The 27899-nt window shown below is 41.6% G+C and overlaps 1 protein-coding gene across 1 annotated transcript in view; it reads right to left on the bottom strand.

Annotated features, from left to right (window-relative positions):
• The window catches only part of LOC146630256 (perforin-1-like), an 84524-nt gene extending 74586 nt beyond the window's left edge, over positions 1 to 9938 (bottom strand). The window contains exons 1-6 of the mRNA XM_085356827.1: positions 9669 to 9938; positions 9503 to 9582; positions 9120 to 9165; positions 8625 to 8749; positions 7535 to 7673; positions 7339 to 7437 (exon numbers count right to left, since the gene is read on the bottom strand). Of these exons, the coding sequence (XP_085212953.1) occupies positions 7339 to 7437; positions 7535 to 7673; positions 8625 to 8749; positions 9120 to 9165; positions 9503 to 9582; positions 9669 to 9938 (759 nt within the window). The remainder of the gene's footprint in view (positions 1 to 7338; positions 7438 to 7534; positions 7674 to 8624; positions 8750 to 9119; positions 9166 to 9502; positions 9583 to 9668) is intronic.
• Between the last annotated feature and the right edge of the window lie 17961 nt (positions 9939 to 27899).

Genomic DNA, 27899 nt, shown 5'->3' with positions numbered 1-27899 from the left:
AATAAATTCTGTTTTCATGGATGCCTGGATGTTAAACTTAATAGTTACAGCTGGTAAATGTTGCAACGCTGATCATTTTATTAAAGATGAAAGACTTTAGACAGTTTTTAACTCAGTAATGCAGCAGTGTTCATTTGACTTTGGGACCTGAAGCGGATGGAGTTTTGGACCCAGATTACTCCAAATCCGCAAGGCTCCTGACTACAGTAGCCGTAAAGCCGTTAAGTTGTTCTAAACCATTTTTTTTACAGATTTTTGAACTTCGTGTATCACTTAAAATCGGTTCGAGGTCTGTAAGCACAATCAGAATTCATACATAAAGCGCACCGGATTATAAGGCCACTGTCAATTTTTGAGAAAATTAAAGGATTTTAAGTGGGCCTTATAGTGCATAAAATATGGTAAATGAATTGAAATACAATTTCTTTTCTACTACAATGATCTGCCCTCATATGCTTGTACATGGGTTGAAACGTACAGAGAATGGGGGGTGAAAAGAGGAACTGCAGAACTGATACAGTTGTCTGTGAAGATTCTCAGTAATAAAGGTTATCGTAGTCTAAGGAGCTTGGAAAAAAAGCGTCTGGACATCCTTAAGTTCCTTGAAGAGGTTTCACCTCGCATTCGAGAAGCTTCTTCACTTCTAAGTGCAATTGGTGGAGAGTCCCAGATTTTAAGCCCTACGGGAGTGTCCGCAAGACGGTCATGGACCCCCTTTAGAGAAGTCCAGACGCTGTTCTTTCCAAGCTCCTTGGACAACTGATACAGTTGTTACTGTTATGCAAGGCTGGAACTTGGTACTTACAATAGGCAGCATCCGAGGAGTGTTAGAAAACAATGATAAAGGTCTCCAGGAAGGGAAGAGGAAAGGAATGTACCGCCCATTCATTTTTACTGTGACTTATGAGCACATAAATTTCTTCCTTAAGCCTGAACTACCAAACATTCAGTATTGTTGCCTCTAAATCTGGACTACCTATAATCATACACAAATAAATTTATAAATGTGTCTAAGTGACTTTACTCCAATAGAGGTATTTTTCAGCCAAGCGGTCAGAGTATACAAAGGAGCTCACGGTGACTGCAAAGCGATTTAATGTTCTAACTAAGGCCTGTAGAGTCTAACATATAGCATAAAGCTTCTGCTTTTACACAGGTGATCCCACGTGTTGATGATCAAATATTCAGGTGCATTTGATTAGCACCTCCTGCCTCTCACACTCTTGATTCTTAAACGAATAATAACGACTTGTTAATCTTTCGTCATCCTGCCTGTCAGATTCTCGTTTGTGTAACCTTTGTCTCACCGCTTTCCCTCAGAGCTCCATCCAAGCCTCCATCTTCATCTCTGGGGGAGTCCCATCCTAACTCCTATCACTGCTGGGATCCTGTTGTGATTTGATGGGTCATTGGCATTTAATCATCAAACTGTGCATCTCTGTATCTTTGCCTCAATAAATGTCTTGCTGATGCCTTTGGTTTATTTGGTTTAGCTTAAGTACAAATTTCAAATTTCTAGTTTAGTTATTTCATTTCAGATTCTGGTGTTTGCTTGTGATGGGCATTATGTTCAAACAATGTCAACCTTTGGTTATAATAGACGATGCATATTTTCCACTGGTGGCTACATCATTTTTAACAAACCAGCAAAAGTGCACAGTCCTTTAAATCCATGCAATAAGGTTTCTAGAGACCATCTAAAGCAGAGTTGGGCAATTAATTTAACATGACAAACTGGATCGCATCACTAAGCTGAACTCAGTTCTGTTCAATATTAATTTGATCTTTTTTCAAAGTGTTGGTGAGAGTCGAGGCCACAGTTAGGCAATTAAAGATAAAACAGACAGTGTTAACCAGTATTCACCCAAATAATTGTGAACAACATTTGCCCATGAAACACACTATATTATGCTATATTATGAAAGAACAGGTAACTATAGCTGTCATAAAAATGTGGTCAGGCAAAATTGCAGCAGCTTCCCTGATCATTTTACTAAGATAAGTGAAGAGAAAATGATCTAAATATCTTAGCCCAGCACCAATTTAGCTCTTTATTTAATAACTGCAAATCTCCATAGATAATTCCAGTCAGTTTCCACACCTATGTGCCAGGTAATTATGTTTAGTTGATATTTTTATTCATTGGTACAGCACACAGCCATTACACTAGGATATTTAGATCATTTTCTCTTTATTTTTTATGTACTTCAAAGGTCAAAATATTCACAACCTGAACCTAAAATTTCTCTTAATATACCAAAGTTATGATGCATTAAAAGTCTGCTGATTTTGGGACTTTTCCAGATTTGCTTGTCTTTATGTGGAGTGGCACACTTTACAACATTTCTCTTTGCTTGTTCTAACGCTGCCTCTCGTTCTTCGTCAGTTCTAAAAGCCGTTGGCTCGGCCTCGGCTATCGCCTTCAATGTGACGGCCTACCATCGCTCGCTGCGCTCCTTCCTGCCTGCCAAAGAAAACCAGAAAATAACCTCATCAGTCATCTACTTCATGTGGAACCTGGTGCTCTTCTCTTCTCGTCTCACTGCCCTCGCTCTTTTCGCCTCCGTGCTGCTCTGCTTCATCTGACTGATATTTGCATCCTCTGTGCTGTGTGGTGCTGGAAGATGAGCACACATCCTCCTGATTTTGTAAAAGAGTCCATGTCAGCTTTAATTATAGCTGCCTGTGTTGTTGCAGTTTATGTCCTATGTCTAATATTTAAATTTATTTATTATAGTCTTTCATCCAAACCCCGAAAAAGACAACACAGAGCAACAACCCGAAGATGAGGTGGGATTTTGTATGCTTGTCCCTGCACCAAAGATTGCAGACCACCGTCCATCCTCCCCATCAGCACACTGCAATAAAAGAATGAGGAAGCTGGCTGAGAACGTCTACTGCTGACGTGCACTTGACATCCACAGGACGACTAGAAAGAGATCGAGTCATGCAGAATGTTTTCATCTAGATCACGTGGCTGAGTTTTGTAGCACTCTGACCTTTGTCTGATTTAGCCACAGATATAATGTCTCAAGGCATTACTCATCTTAATGTGGAGATGAAATTGAATATGCACTTTCTGCTGTGCATTAAATCATTTCACTGTGTGTCAAACCATTTCAAGATATCAGTCTTTAAATTAAATGAGAGGCTTTAATTATTAAATCTGTATTAAATAGTTGTTGTTTACATGTGAAGAGATCCTTTTTCAAAGGCTATTTCACTGGATCATCTTTTCTAAAGAATCTAACAGGTTAAATGAGGATAAAATTATTGTCAGCAGTGACTGAGTCTGCCATCCCACCTACCAGAAAGAAGGTTTATATGACTGTCCATGAGATCAGTCTCACTGTGATTAGCACTGGAATAACTTACTGCTACTAAACACTGAGCATGCGTGTCAACAAAAAACAGACATTTATAGCAATTTTTCCTCTTCACACAGTTAGCTGGTAGATGGCAGGCATCTGACTGTGTAAACTGCTGTATATGTGTCACAGTACTGGATCTGCGACCCAGTGTTTTGTCTATTTTAGTTTTTTTTGTTGATAACTGTATTTTTCTCCATGTTTCTGTTTTATTTTGAAAGAGTCTGATGTGTTCTTGTTCGTTGGTGTTAGTTTGACTTTCCCTGTGACGTCATGTTTCATTTCAGTCAGCTGTTTTCCTCATGTGTTTTCACTTCCCCTGAACACATCCAGTGTGTTCATAGTTGATTATAGTTTTTCACAGTCTGTCTTAGTTGTACCTAGTTTTTCATAGTTTCATGTTAAATGCCGTGACACATCAACATGTGGCCATGCAATAAAGCCCTTCCTTACCCATATCAGTAAAGGGGCTCTGTAGCTTCATGATTAGTTTGCTTTTTTTATTCCTTCACTTTGATCTGTGTTTGTGGACATATAATGTGTGTAGCAGGACCTGGTTTGTGGCACGCTTGTGGGGGAGGCTGACACAGCAGAGCTCCATCAGTTCATCACCCCTCCCCTGCATAAGACATGCTGGGACCTGAGGTTGTGTTGTTGTTGTGTGTGTGTAGCTGGCAGCTGGGGCTGAGGGTTGGAAGAGACAAAAAATGAGTAAAAAGTGTAGTAAAGTGCGATCTGTGTGGTCGGGTCCGTCATTCACTGTCACTGTGTGCAATGTACACTTTCCATTAATCTCACAGTGGAAAATTCATGGAAATCAAAGTCAAATATTTATCAGTTGAAGAATCAGACTCCTTTTAAACATTATATTTGTACTAAATGTGTATGTAAATATGGTGTCTGTATATTTAATGCCTATATTTGTGACTGTGTTTCTGTTGTAGTTTATTCCTGTATGAATGTTAAATACTTGACTGAAAGTATTAAAAATGTATTTGCATTGCTTTACAGAAAAAGGGAAAAATCGTAGGACTGTGGGGGAAAGAGTGATTACCTCAGTTAAACAACTCGTGTAATTATATTAGGTTCATCTTTAAGGAACTCTGCATGTCTCCAAACAGCTTTGAATGTCTTTGAAATGAGAATAATACAAATAGAAAAAGAAAAAAAGTGGACACATGCAGACAAAGTAAAGAGATGAATATTCAGTAAGCTATAAAGATTCAAAGGTCTCTCAGTTTTTCTCAAATGTGTGTGAGGACTGCTTGTTTGTATTCTTGGATGCACTTAGTAAATCCAACAGCTCAGCTATTTGTTGTTTGTTGTTTTTAAAAGTTGCAGGAAGAACAAACTTCTTAAATAGTAAATGAAACAAAGCACAAATTCAAAGTTTTTTTTTTTCATTTTTATTATTTTTAATTTTTGTTTTTTAACTCAAAGTGTCCTGTTGTAACTGGACTTTTTGAGTTAAGAAACAGACCAAATCCCAACAACACTTCCCTCATGGTGCTTTATAATGTAAAGTCAAGACCCTACAATAATGCACAAAGACTCCAATCCCCTAGAGCAAGCACTTTGGCGACAGTGGGAAGGAAAAACTCACTTTTAAAAGAGAGAAACCTCCGGCAGACCCAGGCTCTAGGATGGGGTGGCCATCTGCCTCGGCCAGTTGGTGATGAGGGAAGGAAGTTGGGAGAAGAAGAGTAGTGATTTTTAACCACTCTGGTTTCAAAATTAAATTTAGAAAGCCCAATTGAAATGAATATTCACATGCACGTGTTGGTTCGACTTTAGCGTGCACATGAGAAAGCCCTAAAGATGATGTTTTGGCTCCTCAATTTTGCATGTTTTTTGAAGCTGCTGACGATTGCTTCATCCATTACTGGGTTTCTTGACCACATTAAGAGTATTGGAGAATCCCACCTGTCATGGAGTTCATTGTATATTGTCAGGGCGAGTTCTCCAATGTTCTCCAAGGACATTTTGTACTTTTTTGACAAAATTTTGTCCCAGATCTTCTGGAAAAGCCTCTCTACAATAAACTCGGATGCTACTGGATTCAGTGTCATCGTCTCATTTCCTTCGCTCATGGCGTGCATTACCAGATCTTTGGTCACATTTTTTACAACTTCCTTGTACTCTTGCCTGTCTTTAGAGACACTGAGTACTCTTGGTGGTAATGCCAAGAGGTGTTTGGTGAAGACTGAGACGGTAATATTGTCAAGCTGTTCCCTCAGATTAAAAACCAAAAGGTTTTCTTTGCAGTTGTGTGTGTTGCAAAGATCCTTGAGAATGGCCTTGCCCACATTAAAAATGCTGTCGTGGGATAAATTCAAGTGTTTCTCCTCAACTTCAGGCCAGATTTTCTCAATCAGACGATGGCTGATGCAGTCAGGAGTGAGGCGCTCTGTGAAGATCTTGTATTTGGAGGAGACTTTTTCTTTGGCCAGTAAAACCACCAACTGAATAACCCAGTTGACGCGCACCTTTTTCTGCAACTTCAGTGTCTTTTCCAAAGCTGAAGCTGAAGCCCGATTGGTCTCATCTTTGAATACAAACTGCACTTCTTCTAACACTTGTTTTTCCTGTTCAGTTTGTCTCTTTGCGTCCTCTACCATTGTCTTCTCCTCTGACAGTGCTGCCTGTGCTTCATTCACTGCTTTTTTGGCCTCTTCACACTCTTTCTTTGCCAGTTTGGTCGTTTCTTCGAGTGCATTTTTCACTTGGTTCAGTTCAGCTTTTTCTGTGGCGTTTGAAACCATCAACTGAACAACTTTGTTGACACACAACTTTGAGGAGGAATCTGGGGTTGCCGTGTCTTTTTTCTCTGTCTTCGCCTCGGCTAATGGCTCTGTCTGCTCGTCCACTTTGTTCTGCATTTCTTTCGTGTCCTTCACTACTTTCTGTTCTTCCAGGACTTTTAAATTTTCTTCCTCCTCGACCTCCAGGTCGCCCAGTGTGCTCTCTGGCAGAGTGCACACTAATTCTGGTTTTGCTTGTTGGTCACTCGTTTTTGACATTTAAGCTACGATGTTACAATGAATCAGACATTCAAATAAGACTGAGGGTCGCAGAACAAAATCTCATCCAGTGAATCGCTCGTGACTGTAAGAAACGTGCTGGTCCAGTGTGGGTTTCACCTGCAATTTATAGACTTGAGTTGACTGTGACGTCACGGCCTGGTTCTCTTGCCTTTCATCTTTGAACCAGGCCCCGCCCACAACAACGTTCCATATTGGCTCATTGAAAATAGGTAACGCCCACAAATAACGGGCTGTCAGAGTTTCTGACGTCATGGCCCGATTCTCTCTTTCCTTTAATGTTTGAAAAAGGCCGAAAACCATTTTCACCACTTACGCAAAAGCTCTTCTCTGTGGTAGAAAACCTTTATTTTCCAGCTCTCTTCACTTCCATCCGCCTCTATCACGTCTTTTTGCCCACTCCCAGATTATTGCCTGTGGTCCTGTGGCTTACTCATAATATTTCAAACAAGCGGGCGAACTGATCTATTAATGTTTCCGACACACAGTTTACTTGAAACTGCGCTGATTTTCAACAATGAATAAATGACGTCTTCGTTTTCTGTGTTTTATATATATATAATGAAAAAAGCTGAACTGCAATTTTTTTTAAAATCAGCCTTAAAACCAACCACACCGATAAAATATATTTGCTGTTTTAATAACGTTTAATTGCCACTGTATGAGCTCATCTTGTGTTACATCCTTGAGAGAGAGACCTGCGGCTGCCTCCTTCCTTTGGCTCCTTGGGTGTCTTTATCTGAGCATCACTTTTGCTTCCACTATGACGCCCCTGGTAGCAACATTTAACTTTCAAGGCTGTTTACAATCAGAAAAAAATGTCTCAGTTTTGAGCGTAATCAGCTCTTAGTTATTCTGACCTCACCACAGCGCCATCGACACGACGTCTGTGTGCAGACTCATGACCGTCATGTCACACGTAGTAGAACACATGAGAGAGATGCTGGTTCATTTGAGGACAGTCCATTCAGTGAGGACAGACAGGTTCGTGCAGCTGTGACTCGCCTCAGTCGACCACCAAGGTGAATCTGCAATGTGGTGCAAAGTCGGTGTTATAAATCATTTTTTTGAAGAAATATAATAATAATAAGGAATAATAAGAAAATTCACAGCATGTGCTTTAACCTGGCGGATGTAGTGTGTGCCGTAGGTGTGTATAAGCTCACTGTACTGAGCTCTGGTGGAGCTGTTGTAGAAATGTGGTAGCTTGGTTAAATCCTTACTGAACTCAGAGCTGAGAGACGGACTGTTTGATACTCGGTAACTGGACACAAAGAGACAGATTAGTAAATGATCTCAACAGAAGCTTTTCAAACAAAGATTGATTGATTGATTGATTGAATCTTTATTTTGAACATGTTGAAAAAGTATAAAAAAAAATAGAATTAAAAGAGACAAATGAACAAAGCAAACAAAAGGAAAACGAGCAACCACAACTCCAAATAACGTCCATGTTCAAAAAGGAGCAGGAAGAAGCATAAGCTTATTTAATCCCACCCCTTTTCCACTATCTAGTATCAATAGACTACAGAAATACCTCCTTGCAATTACATTATATGTTATGTGTAATTTTTTTTTTTTAAATATATACACATATATGTTTCTATCTATCCATACATACGTATATACACACATACGCACATATACACATTTTCAATAACCCCATTAACACCTCAAGGATACACAGCCTACAATTATATATATATATATATATATATATATATATATATATATATATATATATATACATACCCATACCAACAAACCCGTGCATGCGCACACACATGAAAATATTCGACAAGAACACCCTATCAAATCTCTACCTTTTCCCTGTACCCTGTAAAAACCATATCCTTAAACCGCTTTTTAAACTGCGCCATGCTTGGACATTGCTTCATATCTTTACTTAGTCTGTTCCACAGCTTCACTCCACACACAGAGATGCAAAAACTTTTTAATGTTGTACGGATACGAGGATGTTTTAAATTTAATTCCCCCCTCAAATTGTATCCCCGTTCCCTTTTAGAAAACATTTTTAGAATATTGTCAGGAAGCAGGTTATTTATTGCTTTATATATAATTTGTGCTGTGAGAAAATGAACCAGATCTGTGAATTTTAGAATTTTTGATTTTAAGAATAGTGGATTTGTATGATCTCTGTAACCAGCAACATAACCCAAATTTATATGACTATTCTGAGTTATTCACAGCCTACCTGTAATGGTTGCAGGTGACCCTGTGTGTGCTGAAGATGTGGCGGTCCTCTGCGGCCCTTTTTGATGCAAAGTTATACACAGCAGATTGCTTTCCTCCCACAAATATCCCTAAATCTAGGCCAGTCTGTTATGAAAGATAAGAAAAAGAATAAATAAATTAGTGTGTTCAACTGATTGATTTTTTTTTTTGCCAGCCAATAATGAGACATTATTTGATCTATCTGTCCCAAATTACAGATCTCGATTTATGTTCAAACATGGCCTCAGTTTCAAAGTGCAAAACACATGTTGGTGGTGGGACCATTATTCAAAAATCTGAAAAAGTATTTAAAATATGAGGTTAAAACTTCCTAATAAGACTTAAGACCATATACTTAAAAAAAAAAAAAATCTATCTATATTGACATGTTTATCATTATTGTAACATTGACATTATTTGATAATACCAAAATATGTTAATTTTATGTAAATAACTGTTGTGAAATGTGCCCTACCTTCCAGTCAGCACTGTCCTGGGAGGTGTAGGTGTCAACCAGAGAGCTGTGAATACAATTCACAGTAAAGAATCACAGATAAATTTCAGTTTGATTTCAAAGATGATTTCCATTATTTTAAACAGTTAGTATTTACAGATGAGGACCTGTTTTTGTAATTAGATTAGCTCTGAATAATATGATGAAGAGAATAAAGATAATTTATACATCAGAAAAGGTGTCTAGCAGTAAAAATCCTTGAATTTCATCACTGCCAGAGACTGAACTAATCAGATATAGATTTTTAGATAGCGACTCAACTGTCACACAACATTTAACCTTCTCTCAGTAAGACACTAACTGTGAAGCAATCATAATAATATAACATAATAATAAGGCTATACCTAACAGAGGTGTGGATGCTGCTGTAAATATCGGCACTGCATCGGCTGAATGCACGCCAGTCCACTGCAGAGACTGGCAGCTGAAAATGAAGACAGATCATGAACATGTACACATAAAGTGTGTGCTACTGTTCAAATGGCTCTTTGTTGTTGCATCTTTATTTACTTTCTGCAGCATGTTGCCTTGAAGCGGGTTGGAGCAGAGAGTACATGTTTCACTTGGTGTGAGGTAGGTATTCACATCAATCACGTAGGCTCCCTTTCGTCGCAGAGTGACCACATCAAATCCCTCCCCCACCAGGTTGTGACCTGGTATAAAAGGAGCAGCCTTACACTGGCTGTAGTTTCCAGTCTGACAGGAAAGAACAGCGGAGTTGCAGGACAGAAAGAGAAGGAGGCTCAGGTAGAGAGGAGGTGGGGTTAAATAAGACAGCATAGCTGCAGTGAAAAAGACTGATATTTTGGAGAGAGAGAGAGAGAGAGAGAGAGAGAGAGAGAGAGAGAGAGATAAGTGATCGTCATTAAAGTTCTCAGTAAAGTAAAGAACACCAAATTTTTGCAAACATGCAGCCTCACCTGACTGCAGGGTTCCCCAACCTTATAAACAGTACAGGACACAACAGTGTGCGTATTAGTGATTTGCATAATATTATAAGCTTGAGTAAACCTGCAGTCAGCTGAGGCTCGATGGGTGAGGAAATGTTTTTCCCACTTAAAATTCTGTGACTGGATGAACAGAATCAACTCTCTGTGATTCCTTACCTGTATTTAAAAACATTCATTAAGATAGTGTGCTTTAAAAAAAAAAAAAAATCTGGATACCTCTTTCGCAGTTTTTCCATGGCAGAGATTTCTGAAATTTGTTTTAATCATCACTGCTCAAAAATGTAATTTTCCTTTTTATTAAAATGCTGTGCTTGTAATATGGTTTCAATATCATATACTGTAGTATCTTGTGTGAGAAGCTGTAGTCAATAAAGTATTGTTAGTTGACTCAAGTCAACATTTTTCATATTGACTTGACTCACATGTAAAATGATCTTGACTTAAAAGAAGATAAGAAAAAAAATCACTAAATTGAAATGCAAGCACACATACATAAACAAATAAAAGGAGAGGCTTTCTTTAAACACTGTATCTCTGTCTGTCTTATTAAAATAAAGTTAACAATAACTTTGTGTACCATTAAAAAATGTTTCTACCTTTTCCAAATACTGTTGAAGTTGCTGTTCCTCTGTCAGTGATGCAATTCAGACAAAAGCAGGACAATGAGCCAACAAGACTTGTTCAAAAACAGACAGAGAAGCACAGCTTTTAAAGAATAAGATGGGTACACGTGCTACAAATCAACAAAGATAAGGATCGTTAAACAAACCAACAATGGCTTTTTGGACCCTGGATTAAGGAAGTGTCCTTGGAATAACTTCCTTGTCAATGCTGAGAAGCTGTTTGAGATTATGTGCCCTCTTAACAATAGATGTAACTGTATATGTGTAAGAGAAAGCGGGCTGTCAGCCCCCAAACCACAAAATTCCAACAACAGAGATGCCACACATGCACATTTGGTTCAAATATCAAAAATGATTTGGACCATGTATATTTTTATCTTCATTGCCAAATCTATTTATTAAAATGTTTTTTTAAATAACTAACACAATTAACAATATAATTAAATAATAAACAGACTGGCGACCTGTGCCCCAATTGTACCCATATGGCACCTTGGATACGCTCCATCCCTCAGCCCTGCGACCGTGATAAAGATAAGCAGAAGAGAATGGATGAATGGATGCCAAATTTAATAATAAATGTTTAGGTAACAGAGGCGTTATCAGTGTTGTACTGCTGGCTCTGCAGTCACTAGATATAAAGTCTGTCTTCATTCTGGGTAAATGTGTCACGTTTATTATTGCGGCTCTGATTGTTTTCCCTGTTTCACTCCTTTCTTCAGTTGTTTTTCTTACACCCACAGGTGCCCTTGGACTTTAATTGCTCCTAGTGTCACTCACGTGTTTGGCATTACCTGAAGCAGCTTTGTGTGTAAACATACCTGAAATCTTTTACTAGTTGTTTTCAGCAGTGAAATGAATACATTACCTGTAAATCAACTTCCTTTTGCACATTTGTATTTTTCATTTGTAAACTTGTTATGTTATTCACTATAAAACATGTTCCATCACTACCTAGGCTTACAATTTCAATTAATATCCAGACCTTTAAGTAGTCAGGCTATTCATTTTCAAACTGCAAAAACATTACACACAGACAAAGTCTCACGAAGAGACTCTCAAAAGAGACTTAGTGTTGTGTTTAAAGTAGTATACCTTGCCTGTAGAGGTAAACACAAAGATCATTAAGCATGCATGTTATTAAAGTATCTTCCCCCCTTTCAGCTGCTCAATAATGCAAATATATAATAAGCCAGTCTAATGGTAGCAACGGAGTGCATTTAGGGACATAGACATGATCATCCTGCTGAAGTTTAAGTAACTTTTAATATGGCATGTTGATGTCAGATGGTGTAATATAGAAATTGTTTCCCATAAAATCACCTCTAGGGGTTACAGAGAGTGAGTGAAAAAGAGAAAATATCCAGTTTTCTCAGTGAAAATGCCCGAGTGTGTAGTTTCATACCATGGATTCATACCATGGATAATCCTTTATTTTAAGGTACAGTATGGCCAAGATTTTTTTTAACAGTTTTTACAGAATTAAATTTCATCTCTGTAATATTCTGAATATTTATAATTGAGCTATTTGTATATAGTAGAGCTATTTCCCAATTTTGTGAACTTTGTAATATATTGTATTATTTAATTTAATTCAGTCTGTTACTGTTCTTATTGTCTTGGAGCAACTGTAACCACATAATTTCCTCAGAGATTAATAAAGCATTCTGAATCTGCTGAATCTGATGATGAGACAGCTTTGAGCTGATAGGAAGGTGACAATAACTCGCATAACCACTCATTAAAACCAGGATGCTGTCAGGGTTCCTGGGCCGTTGACCCGGTATTTTCAGTTCGTCTTCATTGTTCATTCTCTGCATGTTCTACTTCCTGTTTAATTGTGTTAGCCTTACTCTGTGCATTATGTTCTAGTTCTCTTCCCATTTATCATTAGTTCATTATGTTCAGCTGTTCACTCACCTGTCTCTAATCACTCATCATTCCGCCTGTGTATTTATGTTCCCCAGTTCCACCAGTCCAGTGCCGTGTCATTGATGTTGCCATTATTGTCGTTCCTGTCTGTATTCAGTTATTCAGCCAGCCATTCAGTCAGTTAGTTAGTCTTGCCGTTCCTGCTTTGTTCATTCACCCGCTCCAATAAATCCTCGTCATTCTGCACCGTGAGTCCAGCGTTTGGGTCATCTCTTCCTCGCCTCCCACAACCCCTGACAGGTACACAGAAGAGCATCTCTGAGCAAACAACATGCTGAACTTGCGGATGAGCACACCAGTCATGCACTACTGCCAGCTAACCCTCTATGCCAAATGAGTACTACTGAATACCTGAGTATCGTTGCCGCCCATGTCCAAGATGGCGCCGCGGATGGTCGCCCTGGTGCTTCAGTGCGTTACTTTTGTTTTGTTTTTGTGCATTTCTTCTGTGTCTGGGCACTCCTCTGGATATTCGTACACCAGAGAAGAGCTCCTTAACTACAGGACTACAACGCCTGTGGATTTATTTCCAATATTTGTCGCATCTGCGGAAGATTTACTGCTGACTCTGACCAGGAAAGCGAGACGCCGAAAGAGAGGGAAGCGAGCCGGCGCACTCGTGCGTTTGAGGAGACGCGGACTGCGAACCGCTCTTCCTGGGATCTTCCTTTCTAATGTACGCTCACTCGGGAATAAGATTGATGAACTGGCCCTGATGAGAAGCATGAACAGAGACTTTGCCTCCTCCTGTGTCTTATGTTTTACGGAGTCGTGGCTCAGTGAGAACATCCCAGACTGCGCGCTCAAACTGGAGGGCTTCCATCTGCTGCGCGCGGACCGGCAGGCCGCTCTCTCCGGTAAGTCCAAAGGTGGAGGTCTCTGCTTCTACATCAATAGTGGCTGGTGCACAGATGTGACAGTGATTGCTCAGCACTGCTCTTCCTCTCTGGAATATCTTTTTATCCACTGCAAACCGTTTTATTCTCCGCGGGAGTTTGCTTCATTCATCCTGGCCGCTGTTTACATCCCGCCAGACGCAGATGCGCAGGCAGCTCAGTGCGCACTCGCGGAGCAGATTCTCCACACGGAGCGGACATTCCCGGACTCTCTCATCATTGCTCTTGGGGACTTTAACAAAGCCAATCTGAGCCATGAGCTTCCAAAATACAAGCAGTATATTAAATGCCCGACCAGAGAGGAGAGGACATTGGACCACTGTTACAGCACGATCAGCGGGGCCTATCGCGCGGTGCCCCGCGCTTCACTCGGACTTTCTGACCACGTCATGATCCACCTAATCCCCGCATACAGACAGAGGCTGAAGCTCTCCAAACCTGTCGTGAGGACTAAAAAACTGTGGAGCAACGAGGCTGTGGAGGAGCTTCGCACGTGTTTGGAGTCTACAGACTGGGACACAATGAAGGCTGCTTCTAACAGCTTGGACGAGTTTACGGACACTGTCACCTCCTATATCCACTTCTGCGAGGACAGCATTGTGCCATCACGCACCAGGGTGAGTTATAACAATGACAAACCCTGGTTCACCTCCTATATCCACTTCTGCGAGGACAGCATTGTGCCATCACGCACCAGGGTGAGTTATAACAATGACAAACCCTGGTTTACTCCTAAACTCAAAAAGCTGTGGCTGGAAAAGAGAAAGGCGTTCAGAAGCGGAGACAGGGACTGCTACAGAGAGGCCAAGTACAGGTTCACTAAAGAAGTGGACATTGCTAAACATCAGCACTCTGAGAAGATGCAGCAGCAGATCTCAGAGAATGACTCGGCCTCTGTGTGGAAAGGTTTTAGGAATATCACAAACTACAAGCCTAAAACCCCCCACTCCACTGATGACTTGCTCTTGGCCAACACCCTCAACGACTTCTACTGCCGTTTTGACGAGCCATCAGGCAGCCTTCACACCTCCAACGGCCCCAACAATAGAGACACTTTGGACACTCATTCCCCCACCTCTCCCCCCTCCATAGAGCCATCACCACCTTCAAACCGTTCACCTACAACACCCCCCTCCTCACCCCACACAAAAGAGGATTTCACACTACCTCCTCCCACCACAACTCTTCATATTCATGAAGCAGATGTGAGGAAGCAGTTTAAGAACCTGAATGCTCGGAAAGCTCCCGGCCCAGACGGCGTGTCTCCTGCCACCCTCAGACACTGTGCAAACGAGCTGGCCCCAGTGTTTTCTGGTATTTTCAACTCCTCACTGCAGGCATGTCATGTGCCTGCCTGCTTCAAGTCCTCCACCATAATCCCTGTCCCCAAGAAACCTAGGATCACTGGACTAAATGACTACAGACCCGTGGCTCTGACATCTGTGGTCATGAAGTCCTTTGAGCGCCTAGTTCTCTCCCATCTCAGGACCCTCACGGCCCCCCTCCTGGACCCCCTGCAGTTTGCATATAGAGCCAACAGGTCTGTAGACGACGCCATCAACATGGCCCTACACTTCATCCTGCAGCATCTGGACTCCCCAGGAACCTACGCCAGGATCCTGTTTGTGGACTTCAGCTCTGCCTTCAACACCATCCTTCCAGACCATCTCCGAGACAAGCTTTCCCAGATGAATGTGCCTGATCCCATCTGCCGGTGGATCACTGACTTCCTGACGGACAGGAAGCAGCATGTGAGGCTGGGAAAGAATGTCTCGGACTCCCGGACCATCAGCACCGGCTCCCCTCAGGGCTGTGTTCTTTCTCCTCTGCTCTTCTCCCTGTACACCAACTGCTGCACCTCCACCCACCAGTCTGTCAAGCTAATCAAGTTTGCAGATGACACCACCGTTATTGGGCTCATCTCTGACGGGGATGAGTCTGCCTACAGGAGGGAGGTTGAACGTCTGGTGTCCTGGTGCAGCCACAACAACCTGGTGCTGAATGCCCAGAAGACAGTGGAGATTATTGTGGACTTCAGGAAGCACACAGCCCCACTCCCCCCCATCATCCTGACTGACACCCCCATCACCTCTGTGGACTCATTCCGCTTCCTGGGTACCACCATCACCCAGGACCTGAAGTGGGAGCCCACCATCACCTCCGTCATCAAGAAAGCCCAGCAGAGGATGTACTTCCTGAGGCAGCTGAAGAAATTCAACCTGCCAACACGGACGATGATGCAGTTCTACACTGCAATCATTGAGTCCATCCTCACCTCCTCCATCACCGTGTGGTACGCTGGAGCCACTATCAGGGACAAACAGAGACTGCAGCGTGTTGTGCGCTCTGCTGAGAAGGTGATTGGCTGCAGACTCCCATCTTTGCAGGACCTGTACACCTCCAGGACATTGCGGCGTGCAGCTCGGATCTCAGCTGACCCTTCTCACCCTGGTCACAGTCTGTTTGACCTGCTCCCCTCAGGCAGGAGGCTCCGGTCCATTCGCACCAGAACCTCTCGCCATAAGAACAGTTTCTTCCCCTCTGCTGTTGGACACATGAACAATAACCGTATGACTATCCCCGCCACTAACACATGACCCTACGCTGTGTTCACTGTATCATTCCATGTTTGGCACTGATCACCACCTGCACTCATGTATATATCTTTCAACGTAGCACTCTTAATTCTTACTCTCATGTATATATCTCATGTATATCTCATGCACATATCTTTCCACGTAGCACTTTTAATTCTTATCCCTACTTTTATTTTTTCCATGTCTATTTAAGTGTTATTTATGACACCATGTTTGCACTGAAGCACCGCAGCAATTTCCTAATGTTGTAACCCTGCTCAACATTTGGCAATAAACCCCATTCTGATTCTGATTCTGATTCTGATTCATCTGTTTTTGATCCCAGTGTACCCATCTTATGAAGGCTGCCTCCACAATAATGTGTTGTCTCACAAAATTCAATTCATCTCAAGCTGGTTTCTTGCACATGATAATGATTTAGCTTTATTCAAATGGTCTCCACAGTCACCAGATCTCAATCCACTAGAGCCTGATGGGACGTGGTGGAACAGGAGATTCACATCATTGATGTGCAGCTGACAAATCTGCTGCAACTTTGTGATGCTGTCATGTCAGTATGAACCAAAAACCTCTGAGGAACATTTCCAGCACCCTGTTTAACCAATAAGAGCCAAGACCCATTTTTACTGTCAGGAAAACTGGGAGAGTCAATTTTGAAACTTCAACAGAACCTTTCCTCAATGTGTACAGGGGCATGGGTTCTTATGGGCAAATCTATGCCATGAATGATTAAGGTAGTTCTGGGATCCAGGCTATTATTAGCAAAGTGTACCTAATAAAGTGAGTATAAACAATGGAAATGAGTGTCTTCGTTAAATCCAATCCAGCTGTGTGTGCTAAAAGTACATTTTAGCATGATAATCTAATCTGATACCTGCTAAATATTAACTTATTACTAATGCCTTTACTATGCTAACTCACTTTACCTTTCTTTACTTTGCATGATTTATTCCAGACATGTCTCACAAATCTATTCTGGGCTTCAGACCAGATTTTATAACAATATCACCACTAATTGGTTGGGTTATTGGAGCAGCTCATGGTCTCCTTTTCTTCATTTTGGATTAATTTAGACTTGTTATGTTTTTACTTGAACTGTGATTGTCAGTAAGTGACTTTAATTGAGAGCAGCTACAAAGCTTGCTACCATAGAGAGTATAAAAGCTTGACTATTGTGATGTCACATCCACAAATGTGCCTTTGTGACATTAATTAGTGCCCTCACTGACACACAAAACAAAACGACTACACAACAGAACAACTACACAAGACAACACAACACACTAAGTATACACTCCACACTAAACGTCACAAATCTCCCACATCTAAAAACTCTCTCTTTCTCTCTCTCACTCGCTTGCTCTGTCTGTCTGCCATTACCGTCACTCCCAAAACTTTTCCCTCTTCCTAAACAATCAAATCCCACGTGTTGACTTTTTTTTTAAAAAATTGGTCGACATGGTACATTTTTCCACCAACAGGAAAGCGGTGGCTTTTTCCCTTTCTTTACTGTTTTCACGCTGTCCTTAGAAAATGCTTAAAACACACACACACAAAAACGTGACGACAGTGTTTAGAAAGAAGTATGACTTATATCTATTATCATAACTCTGGATTTACTGGCCTGTAATTAAAATTTAAAAACATTGAAGTCTGAACTTTCAATGTGGGCTGAAATAGAGACTCAGTGTGGTTGCAGCTTGTTGCTATGTCAGCTTACATCAGTCATGTGATTTGGAGGTGGAGCGTGTCCGTGGACCACGGAGGGTTAACATCCAACCACCTGTGTAAAATCCGAAATTCCCATGGTGTTGTTCAAAATGTGCTTTGGCACAATCATAAGCATCGCTTGTTACTGAAAACAAGAAAAAAGCTGGTCCTGCTATGGGCTGAACCATTTGTTACTGGTGCAGGGGGAAACACTATGCAATATATTCAGTTTTAGCATTTATATTCACTGTTGACTGTAACTACGCTCAAACTGTTAATGCTACCTTATTTTAATAAACAACACTGTCATATGCAAAACTGGGGTGGCACTTGGGGTGGCAAGGGAGCATTTTAGGGTGGCACTTGCCACCCCATGCCACCCTTCTAGATCCGCCCCTGGATCTAGGGGGAAAGGAGTCCAGGTCGGCATCAGCTTTCAAGCTCTGCAAAGCAGCCTGTACAGGAGCACAAGGGGATGCACAAACTGTGCGTGAACAGGGAAATGATTTGTTCTCCGTGTTATACGGAAGAGGCGCTGAGGTGGACACCGCGTCAGCCTCCCTTCCTTTCTATCTTTCATTAACATGCACTTCTCTAGGCAATTCTTTCAAAGCTGCTTTCGTTTCCCTCCTTTCTGCTTCTATCATCCACATTTTCAAACATTCTTTCTCCTCGCTTACCCTACACAAATCTACCGTCTTAACTTTCCCTTTCTTTAACAGCTTTTCTTCCTCTTCCCGCAACTGTTCCTCTACTTTCTTTAACTGGTTAAAACTCAGCGATTCTTTTTCAGGAAACCCGTTTTCTTTTTGCCACTTAACAACATATTTCATACACCCAAACCCACATTTCTAAACCATACTGTCAAGTATTAAGTTTTGTCCCTGGCCGCCCGGTGGAATGTCTGCCGCCTTACTGGATCTAGATCCCATATTTACATTCAGAGCGTCCCCTCCAATGGGCTTCTTCCCTTCCCAGCAGAAAAGTAATAAAAAACCATCACTTCACGCACTGTAGTATGCAGAAATGATTATCAACAGTGGACTCAAACCACTGTCCCCTGTGATGGACCAGAACCAAACACAGGCCTGGGGACTTGAACCCCAGGATTTTCCCTTCGGAGACTCGAACTCTGGAGTCAGCAGCTGCTTCCCCCTCGGCCAGGCACAAAACTCTCGTGACTTGTATATAGGGTAGATACAGCTCACTGTTCTGCAGGAGTTTCCCCTCGATTTGTCAAGATGATCTTGGTGGTCTCTGAAACACGGCCCTGCAACTCCGCCTTTTTCTTTGCTTTAACCAGCCGGCAGGACCGAAGCGTTTAGCTATCTCGGGGTGATCAGCCGTCCCAGAGCCGTCCTTCAGTGAGAACACTGGACCATCCTGTTCGTGATGTCACTGAACTGTTGTGGAAGTTCACTAACAAAGCCTCCAGACACGATGAGCCATTAAAAAAAACAACACCTTTATTTCCCATGCATGAGGAGAGACTTCAGTCAGGGGGCACTGAGAGTCGTCTCAGTCAATGAACAGTTCAGGTACTCTTTTAAAACCGTTGCAGTACAAAAGCTTTCACAGTTCTCTTTCACACCTTGAGTCTAACATTTATTTTGTTTCTCACAATAAATCAGTTTATAAAGTAAAACATACAGAGAAAAGAATGCAGTGTTTACTGTAATAACCACACGGGTTAATAGCTTTTTGGGGGGCACAGTCTGATTTGTTTTTTGCTTACAGCCCTGACACTTTGTGTGTGTTTGGTTGACTTTTAAGATTTCTGGCAGTTTTTGTCAGGAGGTTTGTTCCACACACTATCTAGCAAAGTTAGAAACTATAACAGTTCATTTCATCTTTGAATCATCCTCTGCTGAGCAGCCTCTGAACCATGAAAAAACTTTCCCTGAACTTTATCTTGTAGCACTGAAATTTTGTTTTACTCTGACTGTACAGATTGGTGTTTGTCAATTCAATGCTGGGCTGTGCTAAAATAGTTATCCTCGGTCAGAAGGAGAGGCTGACATCCAGGGAGAAGATTGTAAGAGGTGTGGTTTATTTACATTCAGATTGATGGTACAAGGAGGTATGGCATAGTGTAGAAGGATGTGATGGGGTGATGTGGTGTGGTTTCTGTGATCAAGAACAGGAAACACTTAGATCATGAATAAAGATTTAAGGCTATATCGCTAGCATGGAATTCCTTCACTACAAACCTGCTAAGGAATTGCATCAATCTACAGTTTTTCTGAATTGATAAAACACTAAATCCCATTGTAAAAACTAAACTGTAAACTACCAAAACTCGTTCATCAAATCAATCCCACAGTTGTTAAAATTTTAAACACTATTCATCTGGTTAGGACACAATTTGCAAATCTGAATCTCCCATTTACCAAAACTCTAAACACATTCTCAAACACAAAACACATTTAGCAGTGTGGTGCACTTGTACCCAGAATGGTGCACACAGGCTACAGAAGTTTAACACAACTAACACACTGTTTTCATCATTTACACACTACCACTCAAAATTGAAAACACGTGTCCAATCAGTGAACTCAATTAGTAAACAGTATATAAGCCTAGTAAAATGCAAATTCAACTGTCATAGATCATGTTCTGGTGCATGGTATGACTATAAGGGAGGCAGGGCAACGTATGCAACCAAACCTAAGCAGGTTCTCCGTGGCTACTATAATCTGGACCTTCAGAGAAGAAAACAGGTAAAAAGTATACTTGTCTCAGTAAGGTGACAATGAAAAATAATTTCTCCCTTGAAAACATTTACTGAAAACATAGGTGTGTGTGTGTGTACTTATAACTAAATAATGCAATTCGACTGCGTGAATTTCAAGCTTAACCGGCCTCTGTGCTGCTGTAGCTGAAAGAGCAACCAGCCATATGATGTTGATTAACCTTCTGTCCACAAGGTGTCACTGTTAGGCTTCCCAACATGGATGGTAATGGCACACTTTCACATGTGAAAACTTTTTTAGATAATTAGTTCACTTTGCAATCAGCCTAAGCACTATAATACAGGTAAGCTGTGTGTGCGGAGTACAATGGAGGGAGCAGAAAGAGTGAGAAGTAGAGGAGGCCGAGGAAGAGGACGTGGAGGTGAAGAAGTAGGATGAAGAGGACGACAAGGACAAGGAGGAGCAAGAGGAAGATGAGGAGGGGGGAGAGGAAGATGAGGAGGGGGGATAGGAAGGGTAGGAAGGAAGTTTTCACATGTGAAAGTGTGCCAGACAGTTGGCAAATTAGTGTTAATGATAGCCATACATGTGTATGCTTTTGCTAGGAGTGTGTTGGAAATTTGGTAATTGAGTGTTGTGCAGTGAATTGTGCCTACAGTTTTGCAAAGTGTGTGTTACAAAATTGCAAACTGAGTGCAAAGCAGTTTTTGTGCTTTTAGTTTTGCAAACTCAGTGAGTGGTTTTGCTATAAGTCTGAATAGTTTTAGAGATTGTGCTACAGGAATCACAGTTAGGGTTTAAGCATTCAGAAAAAACTGTAAGTTAACATTATTGCATGCTAGTGCTTTCTAAATGACTACATGGTGTAAGCACTGTAAAATGTAGGGATTTGTGTGTAGAGTTTTGCAGTAACAGTTCACCAAATTTGAGTCATGTGTCAAAGCAGGGAATAGTGTTTATAGTTCAGGGAAATGGGTGAGCTTTTTGAACAAATTTTGGTAATTTTAGTTTAGAGGCCTGGTTATAGTGTTTAAGCAATCGAGAAAAACTGTAATACTTATAGCAAAACCACTCACTGAGTTTGCAAAACTAAAAGCACAAACACTGCTTTGCTGCTTTTGTAACACACACTTTGCAAACCTGTAGCTACAATCCACTGCACAGCACTCTTTTTGCAGAACTGTAAACACAACTCACTGCTTTACACTCAATTTCCAAATGATCAACACACTCCTAGCAAAATTATACACATTTATGGCTATTATTTACACTATTTTGCCAACTGTCTGGCACACTGCCACATGTGAAAACTTCTTTAGATAATTAGTTCACTTTGCAATCAGCCTAAGCACTATAATACAGGTAAGCTGTGTGTGCGGAGTACAATGGAGGGAGCAGAAAGAGTGAGAAGTAGAGGAGGCTGAGGAAGAGGACGTAGAGGTGAAGAAGTAGGGCAAAGAGGATGACAAGGACAAGGACGAGCAAGAGGAGAACGAGGAGGGGGGAGAGGTGGATTAGGAGGGGGGGAGAGGAGGACGAGGAGGGGGGAGAGGAAGGGTAAGAAGAGTAAGAAATAGAATTGCTGATGACATCAGAGCTACAATAGTGGACCATGTAATCAACCATGGAATGACCCTGAGGGTAGCTGGCCAACAGGTTCAGCCTAACTCGAGCCGCTACACTGTAGCAAGTACCATAAGGACGTTTTGAAATGAGAGTCGGTTAGTACAGTCACTTTGCACTAAGATTTGTAGCACTGCCATATTCTAACACAACACAACAATACCATAGATGTAAAATTCCAGAAGATATTTTCCCCAGTGCCTTCGACTAGAGGACATTTCATGTGATGTAGACAAAATTTTGTGGCCGGACCCAGAGAGACGACACGATGTAGACTGATTTCTTTTTTTTCCTCAGTGAAATTACTATTTCGTTTTGACTTGGAAATAAACACTTGTGTTTGTTTTGATGTGTGTGAATAAACACCAGTACTTGAAGTTTGGATCCGTATATGTTTATGGATCTATGACAGAAGTATGAGCTCAAACTGACATAGCCTACCTTGTGCACAGAGAAAGCAAAAGCCAGATGTGTTTTGCATTCATACCACCAGTGTGTAGTTGGTGCATTGTGTGCTTATTACAGTTTTTTCTGATTGCTTAAGCACATTTTTTGTAACTATTGGCTAATTTTGCAAAACTCTTCACACAAATAAGAAAACCTGTCACCCATTAATCAAAACATTGTAGTTCTCTTGCAAAAGCAAACACAGCTAGATTAACTCTTCACACCTTCGTAAAAATGGTGTTTCCGTATCAAACAGTACACACAAGCCATCATCTACTAAGCACACAATGCGCCAACTGCACACTGATGGTATAAATACAAAACACATCTGGCTTTTGCTTTCTCTGTGCACAAGGTAGGCTATGTCAGTTTGAGCTCATACTTCTGTCATAGATCCATAAGCATAGAGGGATCCAAACTTCAAGTACTGGTGTTTATTCAAACACATCAAAACAAACACAAGTGTCTATTTCCAAGTATAGGATTATTTGCAATCGCCATAATGACTATATGGGTTACTTGGTCTGCAGTGAACATGCTTCCTCTGCCCCCAGCATCTGGTCATCTAGCAATTCTGTAAAGTAACAATTTCAGTATTTTTACATCAATGGTATTGGTGTGTTTCTCATTGGCATACGGCAGTGCTACAAATCTTTGTGCGAAGTGACTGTACTAACCGATTCTCATTTCAAGATGTCCTTATGGTACTTGCTACAGTGTAGCGGCTCGAGTTAGGCTGGACCCGTTGGCCAGCTACCCTCAGGGTCATTCCACGGTTGATTACATGGTCCACTATTGTAGCTCTGATGTCATCAGCAATTCTATTTCTTACTCTTCCTACCCTTCCTCTCCCCCCTCCTCATCTTCCTCTCCCCCCTCCTTGTCTTCCTCTTGCTCCTCCTTGTCCTTGTCGTCCTCTTCATCCTACTTCTTCACCTCTACGTCCTCTTCCTCAGCCTCCTCTACTTCTCACTCTTTCTGCTCCCTCCATTGTACTCCGCACACACAGCTTACCTGTATTATAGTGCTTAGGCTGATTGCAAAGTGAACTAATTATCTAAAGAAGTTTTCACATGTGAAAGTGTGCCAGACAGTTGGCAAATTAGTGTTAATGATAGCCATACATGTGTATACTTTTGCTAGGAGTGTGTTGGAAATTTGGTAATTGAGTGTTGTGCAGTGGATTGTGCCTACAGTTTTGCAAAGTGTGTGTTACAAAATTGCGAACTGAGTGCAAAGCAGTTTTTGTGCTTTTAGTTTTGCAAACTCAGTGAGTGGTTTTGCTATAACTCCATAAGAGGTGAATTGGAGGCCTAAATACAGGTTCAAAGCTGGAAACAAAACATAGTGGTGTCAATAGGTATTGACCACCCTAAAAAAATTCTGTTTAAAATAGTGCATAAAAATGGCTATAATTCATCAACACTTATTAAAATATACAGCCTGTCAAATTAAAGCTGCACCTCAGCTACTCTACGAGCTAAAATTATGAAAACTGAGTCATTGTCCAAACTTTTCTCAGCTGTATGAGTAGTAAAGTAGTAGTAACATACCCTGCACAGTATGTACCACCGGCAGATAGAGGAAGTGGCTGACATCCAGAAATCCTACCAGTGGCTGGACAAAGCTGGACTGAAAGACAGCACAGAGGCACTAATCATGGCAGCACCGGAACAAGCTCTGAGCACAAGATCACATTCATAACCTCGCACCTCCTTACCTTTCTGACCTGTTAAGCACTACCTTTTCTGCCCACCCACTTCGATCTTCTTCTTCTATCCAGCTTTCTGTGCCTTCCTTCTGCCTCACCACCATGGGAATTTATTATTATCATTATTATTATTATCCATAGAGGCTGGGGTCCTTCCCACTAGGCAAGACCCGAGGTGCAGGCTGTGTAAAGATGCCCCTGAGACAATCCAGCTCATAACAGTCGGGTGCAAGATGCTAGCAGGCAGGGCATACATGGAACGCCATAACCAAGTGGCCGGCATAGTATTCAGAAACATCTGTGCCGAGTATGGCCTGGAAGTCCCGAGGTACAAACAGGAGACGCCCCCTAGGGTTGTCGAGAATGACCGAGCTAAGATCCTGTGCGACTTCCAGATACAGATGGACAAAATGGTGGTGGCTAACCAACCGGACATAGCAGTGGTAGACAAGAAGAGGACGATAACTGTAGTGATAGTCGTAGCGATGCCGAATGACAGCAACATCAGGAAGAAGGAACACAAGAAGCTGGAGAAGTACCAAAGGCTCAGAGAAGATCCTGAGAAGATGTGGAGGGTGAAGGTAACAGTGGTCCCAGTGGTAATGCGAGCACTCGGTGCAGTGACTCCCAAGATAGGCGAGTGGCTCCAGCAGATCCCAGGAACAATATCCGAGATTTCTGTCCAGAAGAGCAAGACCGCACTCCTAGGAACAGCTAAGATACTGCGCAGGACCCTCAAGCACCCAGGCCTCTGCTGGAGGACCCAAGCTTGAAGGATAGACCGCCTGCAGTTCCTGGTCAAAATTGACCGGTCTGTTTTAATAGCTCTTAAATTAGCATAACAAACATTTTTCACAACCAAATTCAGTTCAGTGGGTCGTTCAGTGGTCTTTCAGTGAGCCATTCAGTGTGTTGTTCAGTAGGTGGTAAAGTGGGTCTTTCATTTGGTCATTCAAATGACCAAATGAAAGATGTCATTTTGGCGACATTTGGGCAATCATGGCTCAAGAGTTGGGTGCTCGTCTTGTAATCGGAAAGTTGCCGGTTCGAGCCTCGGCTCGGACAGTCTCAGTTGTTGTGTCCTTGGGCAAGACACTTCACCTACCGCCTACTGATGTTGGCCAGAGGGGCCGATGGCGCGATATGGCAGCCTCGCCTCTGTCAGTCTGCCCCAGGGCAGCTGTGGCTACAACTGTAGCTTGCCTTCACCAGTGTATGAATGTGAGAGTGAATGAATAGTGGTATTGTAAAGTGCTTTGAGGGGTCCCGAAAAGCGCTCTATAAATTCAATCCATTATTATTATTCAGGGGGTCAGAGGCCAAAGGGTGGTATGGGGGGGGTGGATTCCCATTCATTTCCTATGGTGGTCACTTTTGACCGAGAACACCACAGGGCACACACAACACACTCAAAATTGAATGAAAACAAGTGCTCATCACTTTTGTATGTTCAAGTGCATAGTGTGGAGGATGTCCTAAGGCCTTGAGGCAATCGGATGTAAAACACAATATTTATGAGTGTTTTAAGTTGTAAATCGGACAGATTTGCCCTGGGCAGGGATCACACCAGCAACCCTCAGATTAGTAGATTACCTGTTCTACCTCCTGAACTACAGCCATCCCATCTGCAATTGTCTTGTACAAATGCAATAACTTCTGGAAGGAATAACTCAGTGCATTATTAATCTGAAAATTCAGGGATTCAAACAAGAACTTATGTATGTATGTAGTGTACTGTAAACTGTACTGCGCGTAAAACATTTTCACTTTCTTTTTTTCATGCAGACACACCTGTCTCAATGGTTAGATAAGGTTTAACATGCCAGTCAAGAATCTTAGTAACTCCTTTGTTATTTAATTCAAAAGAGAATTAACAATAGAATACAAGGGCGTAGATTTGGTTTTGACATTGGTGGGGACGGATGATTCAACCACCGAACCCTGCCCTGCTTCTTATTTTTTTTCCCTTTTGTCTTTGCTTCTTGATTAAAAAAAAGGAGAAATATACTTGCCTACATATGCTATTAAATTACTATTAAACAAATGATTGACTAAGTATTTTAGACCAGCGGTCCCCAACCCCCGGGCCTTGGACCGGTACCGGTCCTTGAGTCGTTTGGTACCGGGCTGCGAGAGTTGAGGCTCAGGTGTGAAATGTATGGTTTTCAGGGTTTTTATCGGTTTTCAGCGTTATTTTGTTATCGTTTTGATTGTTAACTCGGTTTTCCTGGGTCTTTTCACATGTGTTATGAATAAATCTTCTTTTTTTCGGTACCGGTACTAGTTTTATTTTGTTGTATTTATCCGCGATACATTAAAGGCCGGTCCGTGAAAATATTGTCGGGCATAAACCGGTCCGTGGCGCAAAAAAGGTTGGAGACCGCTGTTTTAGACTTTAGTTTACTTCAGCCATATTCCATATAAAAAGTGAGACATGTCAATTCAGATTCTTTGTCAAATTACATCAGAAGCCCAACAGTTGTCATGATAATAAATACTAGTTAATCAATAGTACCAAATCATGAGTCAGTCACCTGTGACCTTGCCTCTTCACCTCTGTCTGAGCTACAACATGGCAGAGCTTACTTGGCTTTAAGTGACTTGCAGGTTTCTTTGAAAAATACTTTCTTATATCCTGGTTCTTCCTTTGTGCTGCCATCCTCCAGCGCAGGCTTGCCGCTGCTAAAACTAAACAGAACTCCCAATCACATTGGCCATATTTGTCACATGAGGTAGGACTCCAGTAGAGAACGTAATTTATCTCTTTCTGCACCGCTGGGTGAATGACACGTTGACAGATAGTTTTTTTTTTCTCTCTATCGGGGTTGTTTTTCTTTACTCGAAGAGACCAAATTATTGGTGGGGACAATTCAATAATCGCTGGATATTGGTGGGGACATGTCCCTTCTGTCCATGCTAAATCTACGCCTTTGATAGAATACATAGAAATCACTTCTATAACCAGGCTACTACAACCCTAAAACTAATTTAGCTTTGCTAAAGTAACATTAAGACAACTAATGTCTGTAAGCATGGAACAGAAGCTCATTAACCACAGGTCCTAACAGACTGACTGGATGGGTCACTTTATAACAGGTACATTCATTTGTAGAATTCCTCATTCAACAGTCATTTTGAGGAGACCAGCTCCTACAAATATTACACACATTATAACAACATGAGTGTGCTCAGTCAGACGTTACATCTTTGCTTAAATGGGACCTAGGCTCTTTTCACTGTTAACCTGACAATCCGTTAAATTCTGTTAATTCTATGTACTGTCTTACTCAACTCGTGTCATGATTCGGCTGTGTGGCAGGCAGGAGAGGACCCAAACGCAAACTCACGGAGACAAAACGTAAACTCAAAAACACAGCTTCAATGCTGGCAAAAAGTGAAACACAAAGACAGTACTAAACTAAACTGGGAAAGCTAAACATAAAGTATACCAGGAACCACAGGGAGAATCACACACAGCATGAGGGAGACTACGACACTGACAAAGAGAAACACAGGGCTTAAATACACAGAGGGATAACGAGGGAAAGAGACACAGAAG

The sequence above is a fragment of the Diplotaxodon limnothrissa genome, linkage group LG6 (assembly GCF_057381915.1).
Source record: "Diplotaxodon limnothrissa isolate DT_005_m linkage group LG6, D_limnothrissa_male_GT1.1, whole genome shotgun sequence".
Lineage (NCBI taxonomy): Eukaryota > Metazoa > Chordata > Actinopteri > Cichliformes > Cichlidae > Diplotaxodon > Diplotaxodon limnothrissa.
Note: the sequence above shows the minus strand (reverse complement) of the source record. Positions and strands in the feature narration are given on the sequence as shown.